The sequence below is a fragment of the Bactrocera dorsalis genome, chromosome 2 (assembly GCF_023373825.1).
Source record: "Bactrocera dorsalis isolate Fly_Bdor chromosome 2, ASM2337382v1, whole genome shotgun sequence".
NCBI lineage: Eukaryota > Metazoa > Arthropoda > Insecta > Diptera > Tephritidae > Bactrocera > Bactrocera dorsalis.
This window is the reverse complement of record NC_064304.1, coordinates 60,104,145-60,122,875: the sequence shown is the minus strand read 5'-3', so window position 1 is coordinate 60,122,875 and position 18,731 is coordinate 60,104,145. Positions and strand designations below refer to the sequence as shown.

Sequence of the window (18,731 nt, the reverse complement as noted above, 5' to 3'; positions counted from 1 at the left end):
CATAGTTACTAGCTCGATGATTCCCCAGAAAACCCAGCTTTAAAACTTTCGCAGGCACGTTTTTGACGAGTATTGAGAAGCTTCGTAAAGTTATCACTCTTCATTATTTGTTTTATTTGCAGTCCTTCGAAAATACTCCTTTAACTTTCTTCTTCTTCTTTACTGGCGTAGACACCGCTTACGCGATTATAGCCGAGTCAACAACAGCGCGCCAGTCGTTTATTCTCTTCGCTACGTGGCGCCAATTGGATATTCCAAGTCAATGTCGTCGTATATCTCGTACAGCTCATCGTACCATCGAATGCGATATTCGCCGTGGCCAACGCGCAAAGGACCATAAATCTTTCGCAGAACTTTTCTCTCGAAAACTCGCAACGTCGACTCATCGGTTGTTGTCATCGTCCAAGCCTCTGCACCATATAGCAGGACGGGAATTATGAGCGACTTATAGAGTTTTGGTTTTTGTTCGTCGAGAGAGGACTTTACTTTTCAATTGCCTACTCAGTCCGAAGTAGCACCTATTGGCAAGAGTAATCCTCCGTTGGATTTCCAGGCTGACATTGTTGGTGGTGTTTACGCTGGTTCCAAGATAGACGAAATTATCTAAAACTTCAAAGTTATGACTGTCAACAGTGACGTGAGAGCCAAGTCGCGAGTGCGACGACTGTTTGTTTGATGACAGGAGATATTTCGTCTTGCCCTCGTTCACTGCCAGACCCATTTGCGTTGCTTCCTTGTTCAGTCCGGAGAAAGCAGAACTAACGGCGCGGGTGTTGAGACTGATGATATCAATATCATCGGCATACGCCAGCAGCTGTACACTCTTATAAAATATTGTACCTGCTCGATTCAGTTCTGCAGCTCTAATAATTTTCTCCAGCAGCAGATTGAAAAAGTCGCACGATAGGGAGTCGCCTTGTCTGAAACCTCGTTTGGTATCGAACGGCTCGGAGAGGTCCTTCCCGATCCTGACGGAGCTTTTCGTGTTGCTCAACGTCAGTTTACACAGCCGTATTAGTTTTGCGGGGATACCAAATTCAGACATCGCGGCATAAAGGCAGCTCCTTTTCGTGCTGTCGAAAGCAGCTTTGAAATTGACGAATAGGTGGTGTGTGTCGATTCTCCTTTCACGGGTCTTTTCTAAGATTTGGCACATAGTGAATATCTGGTCGGTTGTTGATTTACCAGATCTGAAGCCACACTGATAAGGTCCAATCAGTTCGTTGACCTTTAATCTTTCACACAATACGCTCGATAGAACCTTATCCCACGGTAGTTGGCGCAGATTGTGGGGTCTCCTTTTTTATGAATTGGGCATAGCACACTTAAATTCCATTTAGACATGACTCCATCCTCCACCCAAAAGTGAACAGATAAATTCGAGAAAAAGCCCCTTAAATATTCGAACGCTTCAGAGTTTGGATCCAGTGCTTTTACGAATTGCTTCATTAAGCCTAATTTTATATGTAGCGGTGGCATTAAAATGTTTTCGGGCTTTACGATTGGTGCCGACTTTACGTTATATTTTCCAATCTTAAATTCGACGCGATCAGGCCATTTACGCTGTTGATATTGTACTGAGTCAGCTCTGCTGTCCCATAAACAAAGGTGACAAGGGTATTTTGTATATACACCTTGCATTCTCATAAGAAAACCAACCGTTTTAAAATCACCGATTACTGGCCATTGGTATTCTGTGTATTTTAATATTTAAATATATTCATTTTGATTACTGACTTTTAGGTTAAAATAGGCTTCGCAAAGTTTCAAATTTGTTGATAAAGCAAATTTTTTACTTCTAACTTTAATAAATTCACCGCAAATACATAAAACAGAATGAATCAACATCATTTTAATACTGACTTGATGCCACTATTTAACTGAGTAATACAATAATATTGTTGTTACAACTATAATAAACAGGTTAACATTCACTACTGTGCCTCTTACAAATAATAATACTGTTTACTTTTGGGTTAAATAAGTGCTGCCATCTTTGATTTATGAAATAAATTAAAATATACTTATCGATGTAGATCAGCCCAAAGCAAACTTAAAGAACTAAAGATTAATATTGACATAAGTTTTTTCAATGTCTAGAATAAGAATACAAGCATGAGAACAGAAACCCAAAAAAAAATATTTTTTTGTTGACAGGTGTAATTAATTATAATAAAATAGAAATTGAGAGCGCGATAAGTGGTGAGTGAAGGTGAGCGATTATACAATTATGGTCTATTTTTTCTATTCTATTGTGAAATACATCAGCTAATATGTAAGTTATTTTAGTGGAATTAGGTGATAGAATAATATTGTTTGGTGATAAAATGTTATCAAATTGAACCATTTGTTCTCCGAATATCAAACGTCCACTAAAATAAATTCCACACTTCTGACTAATTGCAACCGTTTTCCAATTTCGTAACGAATATAAAAATATTTCCCGGCCTTTGAATCATTTAAAATGGTAGGATATAAAATATTCGGCTACACCTGAACTTAGTGATTTCTTACTCGTTTATTATTGAGTTTTAAATACATACTTAAAAATTCAAGATATCGATTCTTGATCCAAATTTAGTGCTTACTTTTTTATACGTATTACTTATTTATTTATTATATATGTACATATTTGTTACATACATACATTATTTACTTACCCCTCGAGAAGTTAAGTAATCCATACCTTTGGCTACTTGATACATAAAAGAAGTTAAATCACCCGAGGTCAAAGTTTTAGATTTTCCATGAGTATTCCCATAGTGCCTATTTAAATAAAAATAATACATGTATACTAAATTACAAAGTTTAGTTAAATTATTGAAAAATTACATATATTTCTAAACAATTTTCCTATTACTTCAGATGAATTTCGTGTTATTACAAACAAAGTTTCCTTTTATATCTATTTATACAGTGAAATATCCGTATTGGAATACAGCCCTTATATACGGACACAGTCTAAAACAGGACACATTTTATGAAAACAATTAAGGAAGGGCTAAGTTCGGGTGGAACCGAACATTTTATACTCTAGCAACATATGCAAATACCGACACTTAATCACACGATTTCGCCACACAAAAATGACAGTTGCCTCCAAGGTGATTTGAATCTAATCTACGTGAAAACTCTCTGTGCGATTCTGATTTACCACTACTCTACGTGTCAGTATTGGAAATCTATTATCACAACTGATTTAGATACTACAAAGAAAAAAAATATGTAAACAAACAAATGAATTAAACGCAAAGAATCTGAATTCACCTGAAAATGGACTTCTTAAATAAAAAAATGCGTCCAATATTTCCATTATATGGAAAATATTTTAAAGAATTCTGCTTTTATAATAAAATACTATAATATTGTTACAAAAGCAGTATTAAGTTGTATTTGTATTGCTATATGCATCCCTTATTATGAACAATAGCTGTATGTATATGGAATAGCATTACGTGTGTTTGTCTTGTTGTAGACATCTGGCCCGCGGCTGTCTGCTTGTCTAAACAATTGCTGCGTCTGGCGCCGTATAGCATTATGTTCTTATAATTGCCAGACGCAATATTCTAGAAGGACATGTCGGCATCAGCGAGGAGTGCGTGGCTATATAAGCCGTTGCAGCGCCAACGTAATCAACCAGTGCTAAGAGTAAACTGCTATAGTGTAGACGAGTTGTAAAATAAAGAGATTTTGTTGAAGTGAATTAAACGGCTTTTGGTTTTATTTGTCAATCCAGAGATACGAACCTAGTAAAGTAAACTAGCAAGGAGTAAATTCGCAACAATATATTTAAAACTTACTGTTAACGATTAATAATAAGTTCACTTAATTTAAATTATTTATACTGTGCAATTTGGCATCACCATTATCCAGGTACGTCGCCCTATCTGGCATTACAGTCAGCTGACGAATTTTCGTTTTGCATTTCTACCGTTGTTTGGGTCAGATCATTGTGCAGTATACAAAAACAACTATAAGCACCACTATCAGGTAAAGCGTTTTAGCCTGCACATCATACAATGATACTGTTCTTCGGTCAGACCATTGTCCCGTATGCAATAAAAATATTATTACTTTTGCCAGTTCGCATACATACTATTTTTCTACATAAGCTTGAGTTAAACATAAGATTGGCTCAGTTGTCCTTCAAATGAATTGGATGGTATTTGGAGAGTACCAAATAAATACGTGTATATATTAATACTTAAATCAAATCGTGGTTTTATTACAGTGCAAATACAGTCCACGAAATAAGTATAGTGTACAAGCTAAAAATCCCTTTTATTCATCTTTAAATTTCATATGATTATTTTTTGTGTTATTTATTAATGGAATCAATCTAGAGAATCGTTTACACAATATTTAAAAACAAAAATTAATATTCATAAATAAAATAATTCGAAATTTCAATTCACTTGGTACGAAAAAAGGTATAGCGTACAAACAAATATTTCTTATTAAATCAAACTTATTTGAAGTGTTAATAACTTATATGGTTATCGTTAGCCAAAATAACGGTCTTTATACGTCTTGGCATGGATCCAATTAGAGAACAAAGGGTGGAATTGGGAATTTTCTTCCATTCGGTTTCAATGCACTTCCTTAGATCTCTAACAGTATCAAATTGTTGACCACCGGAATAAACTTGCTGCGAAAGTATTCCCCAAAGATTTTCCATAGGGTTTAAGTCGGGACTTATAGCGGGCCAGTCCATTAATGCTATATTTCTGTCCATAAAGAAACGTTTTGTTGCAGCCGCATTGTGTATCGCGGCGTTATCTTGCTGAAAAATCCATGTTTCCTCCCAAAATTGTTCCGAAAACTCTATTAAGACGTTGTCTAACAGTTCAATATAATTCATAGAATTCATTTTATGCGTTACAAAACAAATTGGGGTTGCACCACTGTACCCGAAGGCCACTCATTCCATACCTGGAAATTTCTCGAATGCCTTGTTTCTAATGATCATTGAATATCCGATATTTGTCATTGCCGTCGGGGCCGTCTAAATTAAATTTTTTGTATCACTAAAAACCTTTTTTTCCACTCTTCGTCCCACAATGAATGCCTTTGGGCATAACGCATCCTTGCAGTTTTGTGCCGAGGTAGCAACTTAGGCTGAGGCGCTCGTTTGACATACTGGATGTTACTATTCTATTTTAAAATCTGCTGAACTCGAATAGTGGACACTTCAAGATTTAGTTGAAGCCTAATTTTTGCTGGGGAAATGTTTTTACTGACTGCCAAACGGAATACTTTTCCTTATTGTACGCCATAATTATTTCGATCTGAATGTACCAGTGCGCAATTTAAACAGAAAGCAACGCTATTACAAAAGTACCGGTGCCACTAATAAGTACTGATCAACAATGAACACATATGTAGGTCGCAATTGCTTACATGCATTCATTTTCAAAAAACGCCTGTACTACTGTGCCCAAAAAATAAGGTGACATTGTATTTATTTGAAAATGTAGTTGTATTTATTTTGAAAATTCTTTATTTGTTCTTCCAAATCAATTTCATCCCCCACCGGATTTTCCAATCTTCGAAACACTGGTTGTAGTCACTTTCCGGGATGGTCTTCAGTTCCGTCTTCGCTGCGGCTTGAATCCCCTCTATCGTATAAAAACGGTGTTCCCGGAGCGGTCTTTTGAGCTTGGTGAACAGCCACAAGTCGCACGGCGCCAGATCATGTGAATACAGTGGTTGCGGAACGATATGGGTTGAGTTTTTGGCGAAATGGTCACGAATTACGAGGGCAGTATGGGATGGTGCATTATCGTGGAGTAAAAACCAAGAAACGCAAACGACGCATAACGTTCAAATAATATTCCTTGTTGACTGTTTGACCGGTTAGAAGGAATTCATAATGCACAACACCACGATAATCGAAGAAAACAGTCAACATGACCTTGATTTTTGAGCAACTTTGGCGAGATTTTTTTTGTCTCGGCTCCCTTTTGGCACGATATTCGCTCGATTGATCGGTTGTTTCGGGGTCGTAAGCATAGATCGAAGTCTCATCATCAGTTATAATGCATTTCATGACATCCTGGTAGTTGGGAAGCATCATTTCACACACTTCAACGCGACGCATTTTTTCCAAAAAATTCAATGCTTTCGGTACCAGTCGAGACTTGACGCGCTTGAGGCCCAAAACATCCTTCAAAATGGTATTGGCTGAGCCTTTCGATATGCCAACTTCATCAGCAAGGCCTCTAATTGTTAATCGACAGTTTTTCAACACCAAAACTTTGATTTGTTGAACGTGAGCTGCGTCGGTTGAGGTTGATAGTCGCACTGGACGCTCTTCGTCTGTAAACATTTTTTTTTAGACATAGCCTAATCATCAAAGGCTTTCTGCACCATCCGCAACGTATCCGCAACGACACGTATCTCAAACACTAATGAATATTTTGACATGAAATTTGGCATAAATATGTCTGACAGTACTACCAACCTAAAAAAAAATAATTCTCCAAATCCTTCGACGCGCGCAGTTTAAATTCAAATGTTACCTTATTTTTTGGGCACAGTAGTATACTTTTATAAATTCCTTTTTTTTTAATTTGTACGCTATACTTATTTCGGTGACTGTATATACCTTGTGCGTCGTAAAGGTCTAGTTTGAGTGTTTACTGTAATCCTAAACACTTACCTTCCTCAACAATTTAACGGCGTAATATGTCTTTATGAAAATGACAGCTAAAACAGGATTGCAATTATATTTTGTTCGTGTCTTTGCACGAAAATAATTATGGATTTTGGTCTCACATATTTTGCAGCCATTGCAAATAATTTTCTACGCGTGTTTTGTTGTGTGGTTGCACCAAGTGGAAAATTTTACAATTCGTGCACCGTGCAATGGTTTTGGAAGCGCAAGAGAATACCCCTATAGTATTAAGGTGCAAAACGTCAAACAAGGATTATATATTATATATGTACCTAATTGGTACATTATACATACATATGTATATCTATATAATATATATGTAGATATATTATTCGGCATAACACTTGCTGGAATAATGAAAATCGTTATAAGTAGTATGTGGGAGGTGTGGGTAGTATCGACCGGATTTTATCTGTTTTTGTTAATACTGCATACTATTAACATGCCGCATACTAATAAAATGTTCCCTGAGATTCTTTAAGTACCTCACAAACCATCACCATTCAAATGACGCAAAATCACCCGGCAATAAGCGGTATAAAACTTTCTTATACCTTTTCGGAGGTAAAATTAAATATTCCTGGCGTATTTAATTGGTTATTTATCGCGATTTTAGAAGCTTTAAACACTACCGCTACATGGAGAGTGGGCGGATTATCATCCAATTTCATCAATTTTTTCACTGACGGTAGGAGTTCTTAGAGGAATGGCCTAAGCGAATTTGGTCATTGTAGCTGAAGTGACCTAGGAGATATGTACGCCAAAACCTATTAGAGGGCGAGACCGCGCTCACGTCTTTGAAAATTTTAGCCCACAAATCGCACTTTGTATGTTTTCTTTTAATGGGGTTTTTGTGGTTTTCTGTGTCAACATGTTGCAAGAGTATAAAAATAATTTCGTATTAGTAGTTAAGAAGGTAGTGATGATTCTAGTATAACTTTAAGTTTTTATCTCTTTTTGTACGAAAGAGGTTTAAAAAAATCTATTACAAAATCTGAATTATCGAGAAAAAAGTAAAATATGAATAAGATCTTTTATTTATATAATAACTTAGGCAAAGTATAGTAGGAAACAAGAGTTTTTAACGAATTCAATCAGAACTTTATAGTTTTTCAAATTTTAATTTTACTTTTTTATTCTACATACTAACATTTTATTAAGCAATTAAGGAAGGGCTACGTTCGGGTGCAAATGAGAATACATATTATACTCTTGCAAACGTTAACCAGAGGATCGAAATCCAAGCAATTTTATATATACATACATATAGTATATAATATATAACTCATACACTAACTGACATATTCGAATGAAATAAGAATATCATTATACAAATATATGGGAGTTGGGGCATCGACCCGATTTTATCCTGCTTTGCCAATACCACATTCTTTTAACATGCCACATACTAAAAGAATGTTTCCCGGGTTTCATTAAGTACCTAGCATACAATAACAAATCATATGGAGCAAAGTTAGCCTGATGTTCAGAAATTTCTGCTAATAGTTATATGGGAGCTTTCCCTCAAATTTTTCTAGCTTAGGCACAAAGATACACTGTTATGAGTAAAACAAGCTAACCCATTTTCATTAAGTTCAATTATTGGCCGATATAACGGGGATTAAGTCACCAGGAAGTTCGAAAATTTTTATATTAGGCATTAGAGTCTCAGAGAAGTATTGACCTGATTCAGTTTTAATTGGATTTGGACAATTTTCATAGATAAGGTTGCATACTTTAAAGGAATTATTAGTCCAAAGTTTTGGACCGTTATATTACTTGCTTCCTGATTTGTGTACTGGTAAGTAAAAGAATCAAATGAAAATTAAAATTGTGCTATATGGAAAGTAGGCGTGGTTGTAGTCCGATTCGCCCATACGGTGGTATAGAGAAATGAGAAGAATGCCACGTACTAAGTATACTCGAAATCGGTCTGTCGGGATCTGAGATTTGTGATTTCACCAAAATTTCATTTCACATGTCGTTCAAAGTCCATTTTTTTAATAAAAGGTTATCAAGAAATAGTACCTACGATAGAAAGAAAAATAGCCCATCAATATTAATTTACCACCTCCACTGCACTGTGTTCTTGCGCCCGCACTTCGAAACTTGACCTTCGCATTATTTGTCTGATACTGTTTTTGTGATCTCAGCTGACGAAGTTAAAGAATAATTTGGGGTACTCACAACGTACGAGTATCATAAAGCATCGTAAAATCATAAAATCATACATTTGTATATAGTTACAAAATTTGTTGTTGGATTGCATACTAAAATAAGTTTATGCAAAAAAAACTCTGAACGCTATGTTTTCGGATCGTTATAACTTATAACTTTATCAGACAATGTGAAACCCCTAATTATGTTTGTACTTTTTAATAATTATTTTGCAAATATTGTGATGGATTTGAGTAATTCAGGTAAGATTTGTTATATTCTATGGCTTTTCAAGTGTGTTAACTTCATTTCATAGTAACGGTTCAGGATATGTAGGAAAATATTATTTTTTGTTAATTTTCTTGTTCAAATATAAATGAGTTATATTCTCGTCTCCTCTCACGTTTTTATAGCTTTTAATAGTAGACATATTAGGCTAGCTTACGACACATATTTTAGCTGCGGATATGCGACTTAAGGGGTTAGGGGTAGTCAAAATTTTCAAAAAATTATTTTTTTGGCATATTCGTTAAGTGTAATATCTTAAAAATATTCTCTGAAAAATCACGTTGATCATAAAATTCGTTTCTGAGTTATTCCACAAATAACAAAGAGAGATCGGGCACTTCAAAGCGCTAGTGTGAAACTTTAAACGCGTTTTTCTCAAAACTATGTTTTTTGAACTGGTAACAACTGTAACTCAACAACCGCTCAGTAGATTTTAATGAAATTTATACAGCCTTTAGAATACATAATAAACTCGGGCCTGATGAAGAACTATTTTTTTCAAAAATTTCGATTTTTTAACACCAATTAACTGTTGATTTTTTCGCAAAAATTTAGAAAAAATTTCCTGAGGCCGCCACTTTGTTAATTTTGAAACAAAAAAATTCTTCGATCAGGCCATTTATAAAACAAATTTTTTTTGACCGATTGATTTTAGATGAATCTCCAAGGACTTATGGTTGTCACCGCAAGTACCTTTTTTTGGAACAGGGTCAGCACAAACAATTATAATTTTGAAAATAATTTTTTTTTTTAATTTTTCGTGACTTCAAGTCAACACATTCTATAATAATGCCATGTTACTACTTTTGTAAAATAACACGATTTAATAGCAAAAAAAAAACCTGAAAATTCTGATTTTTTCGTGCCTCTGACTACGCCTAACCCCTTAAAGACTTTTTATGATTGAAAGCAATAAAGAAATAAAAAAAGAAATCTGGTGTCAAGGGACACCAGGTAGGAACGAAGTTCCTTCGGCTAATGTAGAATCGATACAATTTGCAAAAAAATTTCGCTGATTAGTTTTTATTTAAGGACAGATAAGTATTAAGAAAATTTAGTATTTTAAGAAATAATGAATTACGTAAAATAAAAAAAAATGTAATTCAAATTATTAACTAAAATAACAAAATAATAGTAAAGTTTGGTAAAACCAAATGTGCATGCCTATAACTTGCCCAAGTAACTAAAAGAATTTCACATTTCCGAGTTCTCTACAATCGACTTGGAAGTTTTAGGTTTAGGTGGTTTTTATACGCATTTCTTTGATTTAGCCGAGGCTTACTTTCACTGCAGTTTCTTGCCCTATTGATGGGTTTCTTTTTGCAAAGGTGTGTGTTATTAAATATATAATGTCTCCATATAGTCTAGGTCTTCGAAACTTCTACTTTGACCCTTGCTTATTCCTCCCATTCCGCGTGTAGCCTTATCTATTACTATATCCTATACGATGTTATGGGAATATTTTAGTCTAGAGTCAGAAATTTCAAGTAAAAAATGTAAATTAATATTTTTAATATAAATTTTTTATTATTTTAACATTACAAGAATACATAACAAAATCTGAAAATAGGTACCGGGTCTAAATATACGGTTTCCTGGGGGCTTGAACAGTTTTGATTTTATTTAAGCAATTCTTGATTATAAGGTGGCATACACTAAAGATATTAATTGTGCAAAGTTGCATCCAGTTATATTCATAGCTACTTGATTTGTGTACTGGAAACTGAACGAATCAAGTGGAATTTAAAATTGTGCTATATGGGAATAGACATGGTTGTTGTCCGAACAAAAAGTTGGCGGTGCTACACTCATCGTCTAAATTTCAAACCGTCTGCCATAAAGCTTTCTAATACCATCCTGGTAGTCTCTGGCGTATTTAGTTATTAATTTTTCGTGGTTTCAGTTGAAACGGGATTATCTGCCGATTTCATTCACTTTTAGTCGGTAGAAGTTCTTATAAGATTTATACTCAGCAAATTTGGTTGTTGTAGCTTAAGTGGTTTAAGAGCTATGTACATTATTAGACGGCGGGGCCACCCCCACTTTTTCAAAAGGTTGTGCCCACAGGTGCCCTTAGCTACTGCCATTCCTTGTGCTTACAGCTTCATATCGTAATTCAGTTATGGAACTTTATATATTTTCGGTTCGTGGCCATTTGTGTTCGGACAGACAGACAGTCAACCGAAATTCAACTTTTCTTTTCGTCCAGATCGCTTATATACATATGTATAACCCTATATTTATCTCGCTTAGGTTTAGGTGATACGTACAACCGTTAGGTGAACATAACTATAATACTCTGTAGTAACTGGTTGCAAGAGTACAAAAAGTACCAGCTGATAATGTGGGGTCTCAAAAGATTGAGACGTGCCCATACAAATGATTTTAATCCTCCCAACAATCTGAAACTACCGCATTTATAACTGTTCGGTGTTTTTTTTTTAATAATAAAAACTTAAATTTTGGGATATGGTTAGTTCTGGACCTAGTCAAGTCTATAAAGAAGACTCTCTACCATCGTATAGGTGGTTTTATTCAATTAATGAGCTCTTTTTTTACAAAGTACGTTAACCCACATCAGAGTAGACCGTCTTATTAAATCAATTAATTTCAAGGGGACCACTCTATTATCGAATGCATTTCAGATTATGAAGTGTATTGAACGCCTCTTGCAAGTCGATAAAGATGAGATAAAGAGGGAAGCGTCATCATTTCATTAATTTTTTCTATACCGGAAACAGAACGCTTTATAGTGACACACCATATAACATAAACAATTTGAAACAAACATTTTGGTATTTTAAAACATCCATCAAAGAAAAATGGTCTAAAGCACACAGAAAAGAAGCTATGTTCCTTAAAACGAATAATTGTTGGTTAACGAAGAACGGGAAAAATTAGATCTTTTTTTACACCACACTGCAGGGTCAATGAAAAAGAAACGCTTCGAAAATACGTCGAGACATTAAAAATTCTTCAACATGTGGAGGGAAATACAGACACAGACTCCAATATGTTTCTGAACCCGTTTGTTTCCCTTAGAATAACTTGTGGAAGGGAAGGAAAAAAATTATATGTCAAAACCCCACACCGTTATCGCCTATATATTGTAGACAAATTAAGTATCGGTTTGATAAAGAATCTGTGGATGTAATGCGCCCAATACACTACACCAGCATGCTGGCGCAATCACATGATGGTGCCAACAAGCTGGAAACATAAGGGGTATTCTCTTGCTCTTGCAAAACCCTTGCACGGTGCAAGAATTGGATATATTTCCTCTTGGTGCACCGGCGCAACAACAAACACACGCAGAAAATTATTTGCAATGGCTGTAAAATATGTCAGACCAAAACCCAGGTATATTTGCGAGCAATGTCACGCAAAAATATAATTGCAACCCTGTTTTAGCTGTCATTTTACATAAAGACATATTACGTCGTTAAATTGTTGATGAAGGTAAGTTTTAAATGGATTTTATAATTTTTATTTAAATTATAAAGTTTTGTTACAGTTCTTTTTGTTGAAAATGTATGTAGAAGGTGCGTAAATTCACAATAGCCATGCGTAATAGTCATTCACAATAATTTGACCGAATCAGCCGTTCATATATCACTAGATTCTGGAATGGGTGCTCTCGTGTCCTTATATATTTCGGTATAGTATTTTTGCAATCTGCAATCTTGCAAGAGCAAGAGAATACCCCTATACACTACTGCAATATTATTTTTTTAGAAATTATGTGAATATGGAAAAGATCGTAATGGACGGAGACAAAATTTGTGCAGAATTTATTATCGCTATTGTCACGAAAAGAAAACGAAAAAAAATGAAAAAAATCGTCTTTGGATTAAGAATCGGTTATAAGACAAACATGAATTAGGCAATACTAATCTTTTAAGACCAATAAATTCTCCCCAAAATAGTTTTTCCTTTTAATTCATATGTATCTGGGATGTTCAATTTTTGAAAATTCTAATTAAATGCGGTACATTCCCTACACCAGCATGCTTGTGCAATCAGAAAAATATCAAAATCGTTTTAGTTTCGCTCCAGCGGATGGTGCAATCACACCACAGGTACATACACGATCAATCAGGTGACACCATCAGGTGATTGCGCCAGCATTCTGGTGTCGTGTATTGGGCGCTTAATAAGATAAATTGCATGAGATTAAATTTTTCTTTTCTTAGTCACGCAAACCTTATCACTCAAAACTTTCGCGGATTGTGCATATTTGACTACAATTTATAGCGGTACCTTTTGCGGTATAGAATTTTTTATTTAGAAATAAATTATTGACATGCTATTAATCAAAAATATTAAAAATTAAAAACAAAACACATTCAGCTATATAAAAAACAATTGAAAGATAGTGAGCTTTACAAAATGAGCTATAAATGTAAGAGACTAACATGCGATCAAAAATTAATTTTTTTTAATTTTAAATTTAATTTCATTTACACTATATTTGAAATTAATATTTCATTATACCTTTGTTTTTATTTTAAACACAAAGCTTAGTAGCTGTATCATTTTAAAAACAATAAAATCGGCCGCTTTTGTATAAGCACAGAAAAACTAATTTGTGTTTTACTCATTAAACGTAATAAATTAAAAACTATAATTATAATTAGATAATATAATTTAGTTTACTTATGCTTACTAAAAACATAAAAAAAAACAAAATTGAAGAAAATCCCGAACGAACGAAAAAGTCCGCAAAAAAAAATTAAGAAAGTATAGTGGTAAGGTTTGCGTGGCCACGAGTGTACATACAAAGTGCTTTCCAACGTAAACAGGACAAAAGAATTTATTTTATTCCAAAAAGTCTTCTTCTACTTCAATACAGCTTTTTGCACGGTCCAAAAGCATGTCGAATGAGTGTTTTAGTTCGTTCGGCACGGCCGCCAGTATGCTGGTGCAAGCCTTTTGAATGGCCTCTACGTGTTATAACGCTTTCCTTTCATGGACAAATGCATTTCTCTGAAAAGTAAGAAGTGGCATAGGTGCCATATCAGGTGAATACGGAGAGGTTAACGGTTAAAATGTGATTTTTGGTCAACTAATTGTCCTTCGAATGTTGGATTCTGAACAGTTTTTTTCGTCAGTCAATTTGTGCGGAACAAACTGTGCATACACCTTTCGTAAGCCCAAATGTTCCGTCAAAATGCGATAAATCGATGTTTTGGAGATGTTCAATTCCATTTCCATGAATTTCAATGATTATTTCGGCTGATTTTTGATGAATTCTCGCACAGTTTCGATGAAATTTCTGATGATCAGGGATTTTGATGATGATGACAATTAAGTAATGAGACTGATTCCATAAAAACCGTATATTTGAAAATTATTCTACAACTCTGCCATCCCCTTCAAAGTAGTCCCCTTGGGCAGCTATCGACTCAAAATGGGTTCTTTTGACCGATTTTGTTTTAGGAAAAAAAAGTCACAGGGTGACATGTCGGGCGAATAAAGCGGCTGTTGCAGCACGGCGATCCATGCCATACCACGGCGCGTTGCCGTGATTAAGGATCCAGTTACGAGCGATGTCTAGGTGGAACCCTGTTGACTCGTTTTCGCAACCTTTCGAGTACTTGGCAATAGAAGACTTGATTCACAGTTTTCAACGGTGGAAAGAATTCTTTGTGGACGATTCCACGGCTATTAAAAAAGGCAATAATCATCGTTTTCACCTTCGACTTGCTCATGCGAGCTTTTTCGGGCGGGGGGCGCGCGGAGACAACCATTGTGAGCTTGGGCACGACTAAGAGCACTATCACCATACACTCTTACAATTTTAGCGTACGTTTCCGAATCTTACAATTTTAGTGAATCCCAATCTGGTGCAAAATTTTATCGCGACGCGTTGCTCTTGATTTCGTTTTTCTATTTTCGTGACGAGCGCTATGAGTACAAACACACGTCCACTCAACTTGACGCAGTAGGCGAACTAAACAAGCTAGAGCGATGGTACATAATCAATGGAGCTGCCGGAAAAAGAGAAAGGGAATTTCAAGATCACAGGTTTACCACAAGCGCAGCAATAAAATCAGTCCCATCGTCATTCATGTCCTCACGACCACTTTACAAACGTTGCAATCTGCAACAGTGGGATAGGCAGTCATCGCCAAAAACGTGTTTCATCAATTGAAACGTTTCGGTAAAAGTTTTACCAATTTTAAAACAAAATTTAATGTTGGCTGTTTGTTCGAAGCTCATTTTCGCACCGATAACACAAACATACTGACACTTAAAACGCAATAAATTCACTTCCAATCGATAAAATGTCATGAAATTCTCAGTGGGCAATCGATGAACAGATTCTAACTCACTAGTCGACACATAGATGGCACCACCAGGTGCGCCAGATTCAAAAAGGCCTGTTTACTTTTGAAAGCACCTTTTATGTATATATAAAAAGACAATGGTCGATGGCAAAGTGTGCAATGCTGCAATTGATACCAAATCAAGAAGCATGTGTTATATTTATGGAGCCACATCTAAAGATTTTAATAATCTGATTCAGAAATTACAGACAAGTTCTAAAGCTTTCGAATTTGGATTATACAGTACTTGTCCAATAAATTACGAAGAAAAAATATGCAGAGTTCTAACTTTAATCCTTAATAAAAACATAAATATTTGGCGTATTTAAAAAAAAAATATTTTTTATATGCTATATACATTAAACTTAAATTATTATATTTTTGTATTGAATCATATTCAATATTTTGTCGCCCCGCGCTTATTTTTTAACACAGCCTTTATTCTATCAGGCAAGCTTTGAATTGTTGTGTTACTTCGTTCATAGACCTTTCGTTTAAGATATGCCCAACAGTTCTCGATTGGATTTAGGTCCGGAGAATTGCCAGGCCAAGGCAGGACTTCCAAATGCAATTCATTTAGGACATTCATGCTGTTTCTAGCTGTATGGCATGGAGCCCCATCTTGCATAAAGGTATATTCTTCTGGCGGAAAGTTAAGTTGGTTAACATAAGGCATCATTGTATCTTTAAGTACAGATATGTATTGAACAGATCGCATTGTGCCTTCAATGAATTGTAGGGGACCAGGACCTTCTGCAGAAATGCAGCCCCAAATCATCACTGAAGGCGGGTGTTTTACCCTGGGAAGAACACAGGAGCTAGAATATCGTTCCCCCTTTCTTCTACGAACGTAATTTGCCGTCTCAGTCACTGCTTCCAAACGACATTCATCGCTAAAAATAACCTTTAAAAAAATGTTAAATACAATTTTAATATGCTTACTATTGTTAGTTAAAAAATAATTGAAAAAGGAAATAAATTGAAAAGAATGTAAATATTTTAATAACAGACCTTGCTCCAATATCTTGAATCTTAATTTTTGTGCAGCTGAGCCCACAATACTCGACGACGTCGCATCAAATCCGTTAATTTTGGCTTCTTTGCTGGTTTCCTGCATTTTAAGCCATTTTCGTAAAATCTTCTGCGTAGAGTATGAAGAGATATCTTAACGCCAGCGCTTCTAATGTTTTGTAAAATACTTTGCGCTGACGCTGTTCTATTTTTCAGCGCTTTTCTTACGATTAGGCGATCTTCCCTTCCACTTGTTACTCTCTTTCTCCCGTTATTCTCGTTAGGAACTTCAATAAGCTTTTTCTTTATTTCAGCCACTGATGTTTTGGAAATACTAACAATTTTCGCAATTTCTGAGTAGCTCGAAGCTTCTTCTTTCAAAAGAGCTACAACTTTCATTTTCTTTTCTGATGAAATGTCACTTTTCCTACCCATTTCCTTTATAAAAACTTCAATTAGGAAACGAACGTGTTTCTGACAAAGATTTTTTATTTTTGTACTTACCTTTTTTTTAATATATTTATCTTTCTTTAGGCAATAAATTTCGACACTATTCTTAATTATTTAAAATTATAATTTACGAAAAATCAGCGTAATTCGTTCTCCCACTTGGTAAAAAGTGAATGATCAACATTAAAAAAGAGCACTGACGCCAAGAAAAGAGCAATATAACGGTAATCTTACTCAATATTTCACATTCTAGACATATCTACAAAAAAACAAACACATGGCTTACCATGTTTGCTTAAGTTTTTGAAATAAAAGCGAATGGAGTTGCCACAATCGAATGAAATATTAAAAAGCTTTAAATTGTTGCTCTCGTTCGTAATTTTTTGGACAAGTACTGTATGTACTGCACGCCAGGATTTGACTTTCGCATTTTACATCTGGCAAGAAGAAAAAAAGTAGAAGCACAAAAAAATATTCAAGAAAGACTTCGCATTGAAACTGGATTGTTGGTAGATATGCCGAAAGCTAATTTTGCCAATACCAATGATGGTAATACAAGTAGAAGTTTTTTTGAAAACCTGCAATTAGCAGCTAATATAACAAAAGTTCAATTTATCTCATCTATAGATTAAAAGTTATATTGGAAACTATATAAAGTAGACATAAAATAGACACCAAAAGATTTGATGAGTATGCTATGGCAACAGTCAAATTATATTATGATATCTTTGAGTGGAATCCCATGACTCAGACTATGCATAAAACATTAATACATGGCGCAGAAATTATTGAAAATTCATTATTGCCAATAGTTGTCGGCGGAGGCAGTCGAAGCAAGAAATAAGCGTTTTCGATTATATCCAGAAAATTATGCTAGAAAATTTTCTAAGAAGCATGCAGCCTTGTTATTTACAATAGATTATTGTTGAGCTCAGATCTACTATTAAGCAGCATTAAGCAAACAAAACGAAACAAAAGGTTAGATAATTTTGTGTAGAAGCAATAAACATGCTTCTACCAGATGAATCAAACACACAATCTGATATATCAGAGGCAGAAAGTGAGGAATAAATAAATAATTTTTTTAATGTAATTGCTTAAATCTAGAACTAACAGTAGGACAATAAAAATGTTATTTTTACTTACATAATAAAAACATTGTACAATTCTGAATTTTTGCTAAATTATTTGTGTTTTTTTATAATAAAAAATTCTTATTATACAGAGAAATAGAAAAAAAGCAAAATACTCTGTCAAATATTTTTGACCGCCTAAATTCCTAAAATCCACCTATGTATGTGTGTTGGTGGGAGTTCCTATATTATTTGAGCTTAACAAATTTAGTTATTGCACTTTATAGGTTTTCGGTTAAGGGCGATTTCTGGGCGTGGTAGTAGTTCGATTACGCACACCGACTTTCATCAAAATCTCCCAATTTTTACCCAAGATACAGGTTGCACGAACGGACGGACAGACAGATAGTCTCTTTCGTATAATTCTCAAATATTACAACTTTAGGTTCCAATTTAATCTTTCACATTACACTATATTTCATAAATGGAGAACCGATTAATATATTGCGATATAACTTTGCATAAATAGTGTCTTAAAGGTATGTATATATGTCATCTGAAGTCCAAAAACTCCAGCTATCAGACCATAACTTTTCGAAGACCCAGATACGGGAAATATAAGCTATAATTAGCTGTGAGATCTTCTTCTTCTTCTTTAATGGCATACAGCGAGTCAATCATTTGTTTTTTTTAGCGAATTAGAGACACCACGTGCAGTCAGATCCTTCTCCACTTGATCTCTCCAAC

General features: G+C 34.8%; 2 protein-coding genes across 6 annotated transcripts in view; one reads left to right on the top strand and one right to left on the bottom strand.

Annotated features, from left to right (window-relative positions):
• Window positions 1–18,731, bottom strand: part of LOC105234087 (tyrosine kinase receptor Cad96Ca) — a 252,333-nt gene that overhangs the window by 59,933 nt on the left and 173,669 nt on the right. For all 5 annotated transcript variants that reach the window (XM_049449959.1, XM_049449957.1, XM_049449956.1 and 2 more), the window contains exon 8: window positions 2,661–2,766. In XM_049449959.1, coding sequence (XP_049305916.1) covers window positions 2,661–2,766 — 106 coding nt within the window. The remainder of the gene's footprint in view (window positions 1–2,660; window positions 2,767–18,731) is intronic.
• Window positions 1–18,731, top strand: part of LOC125776665 (uncharacterized) — a 263,872-nt gene that overhangs the window by 73,539 nt on the left and 171,602 nt on the right. The window lies entirely within an intron of this gene.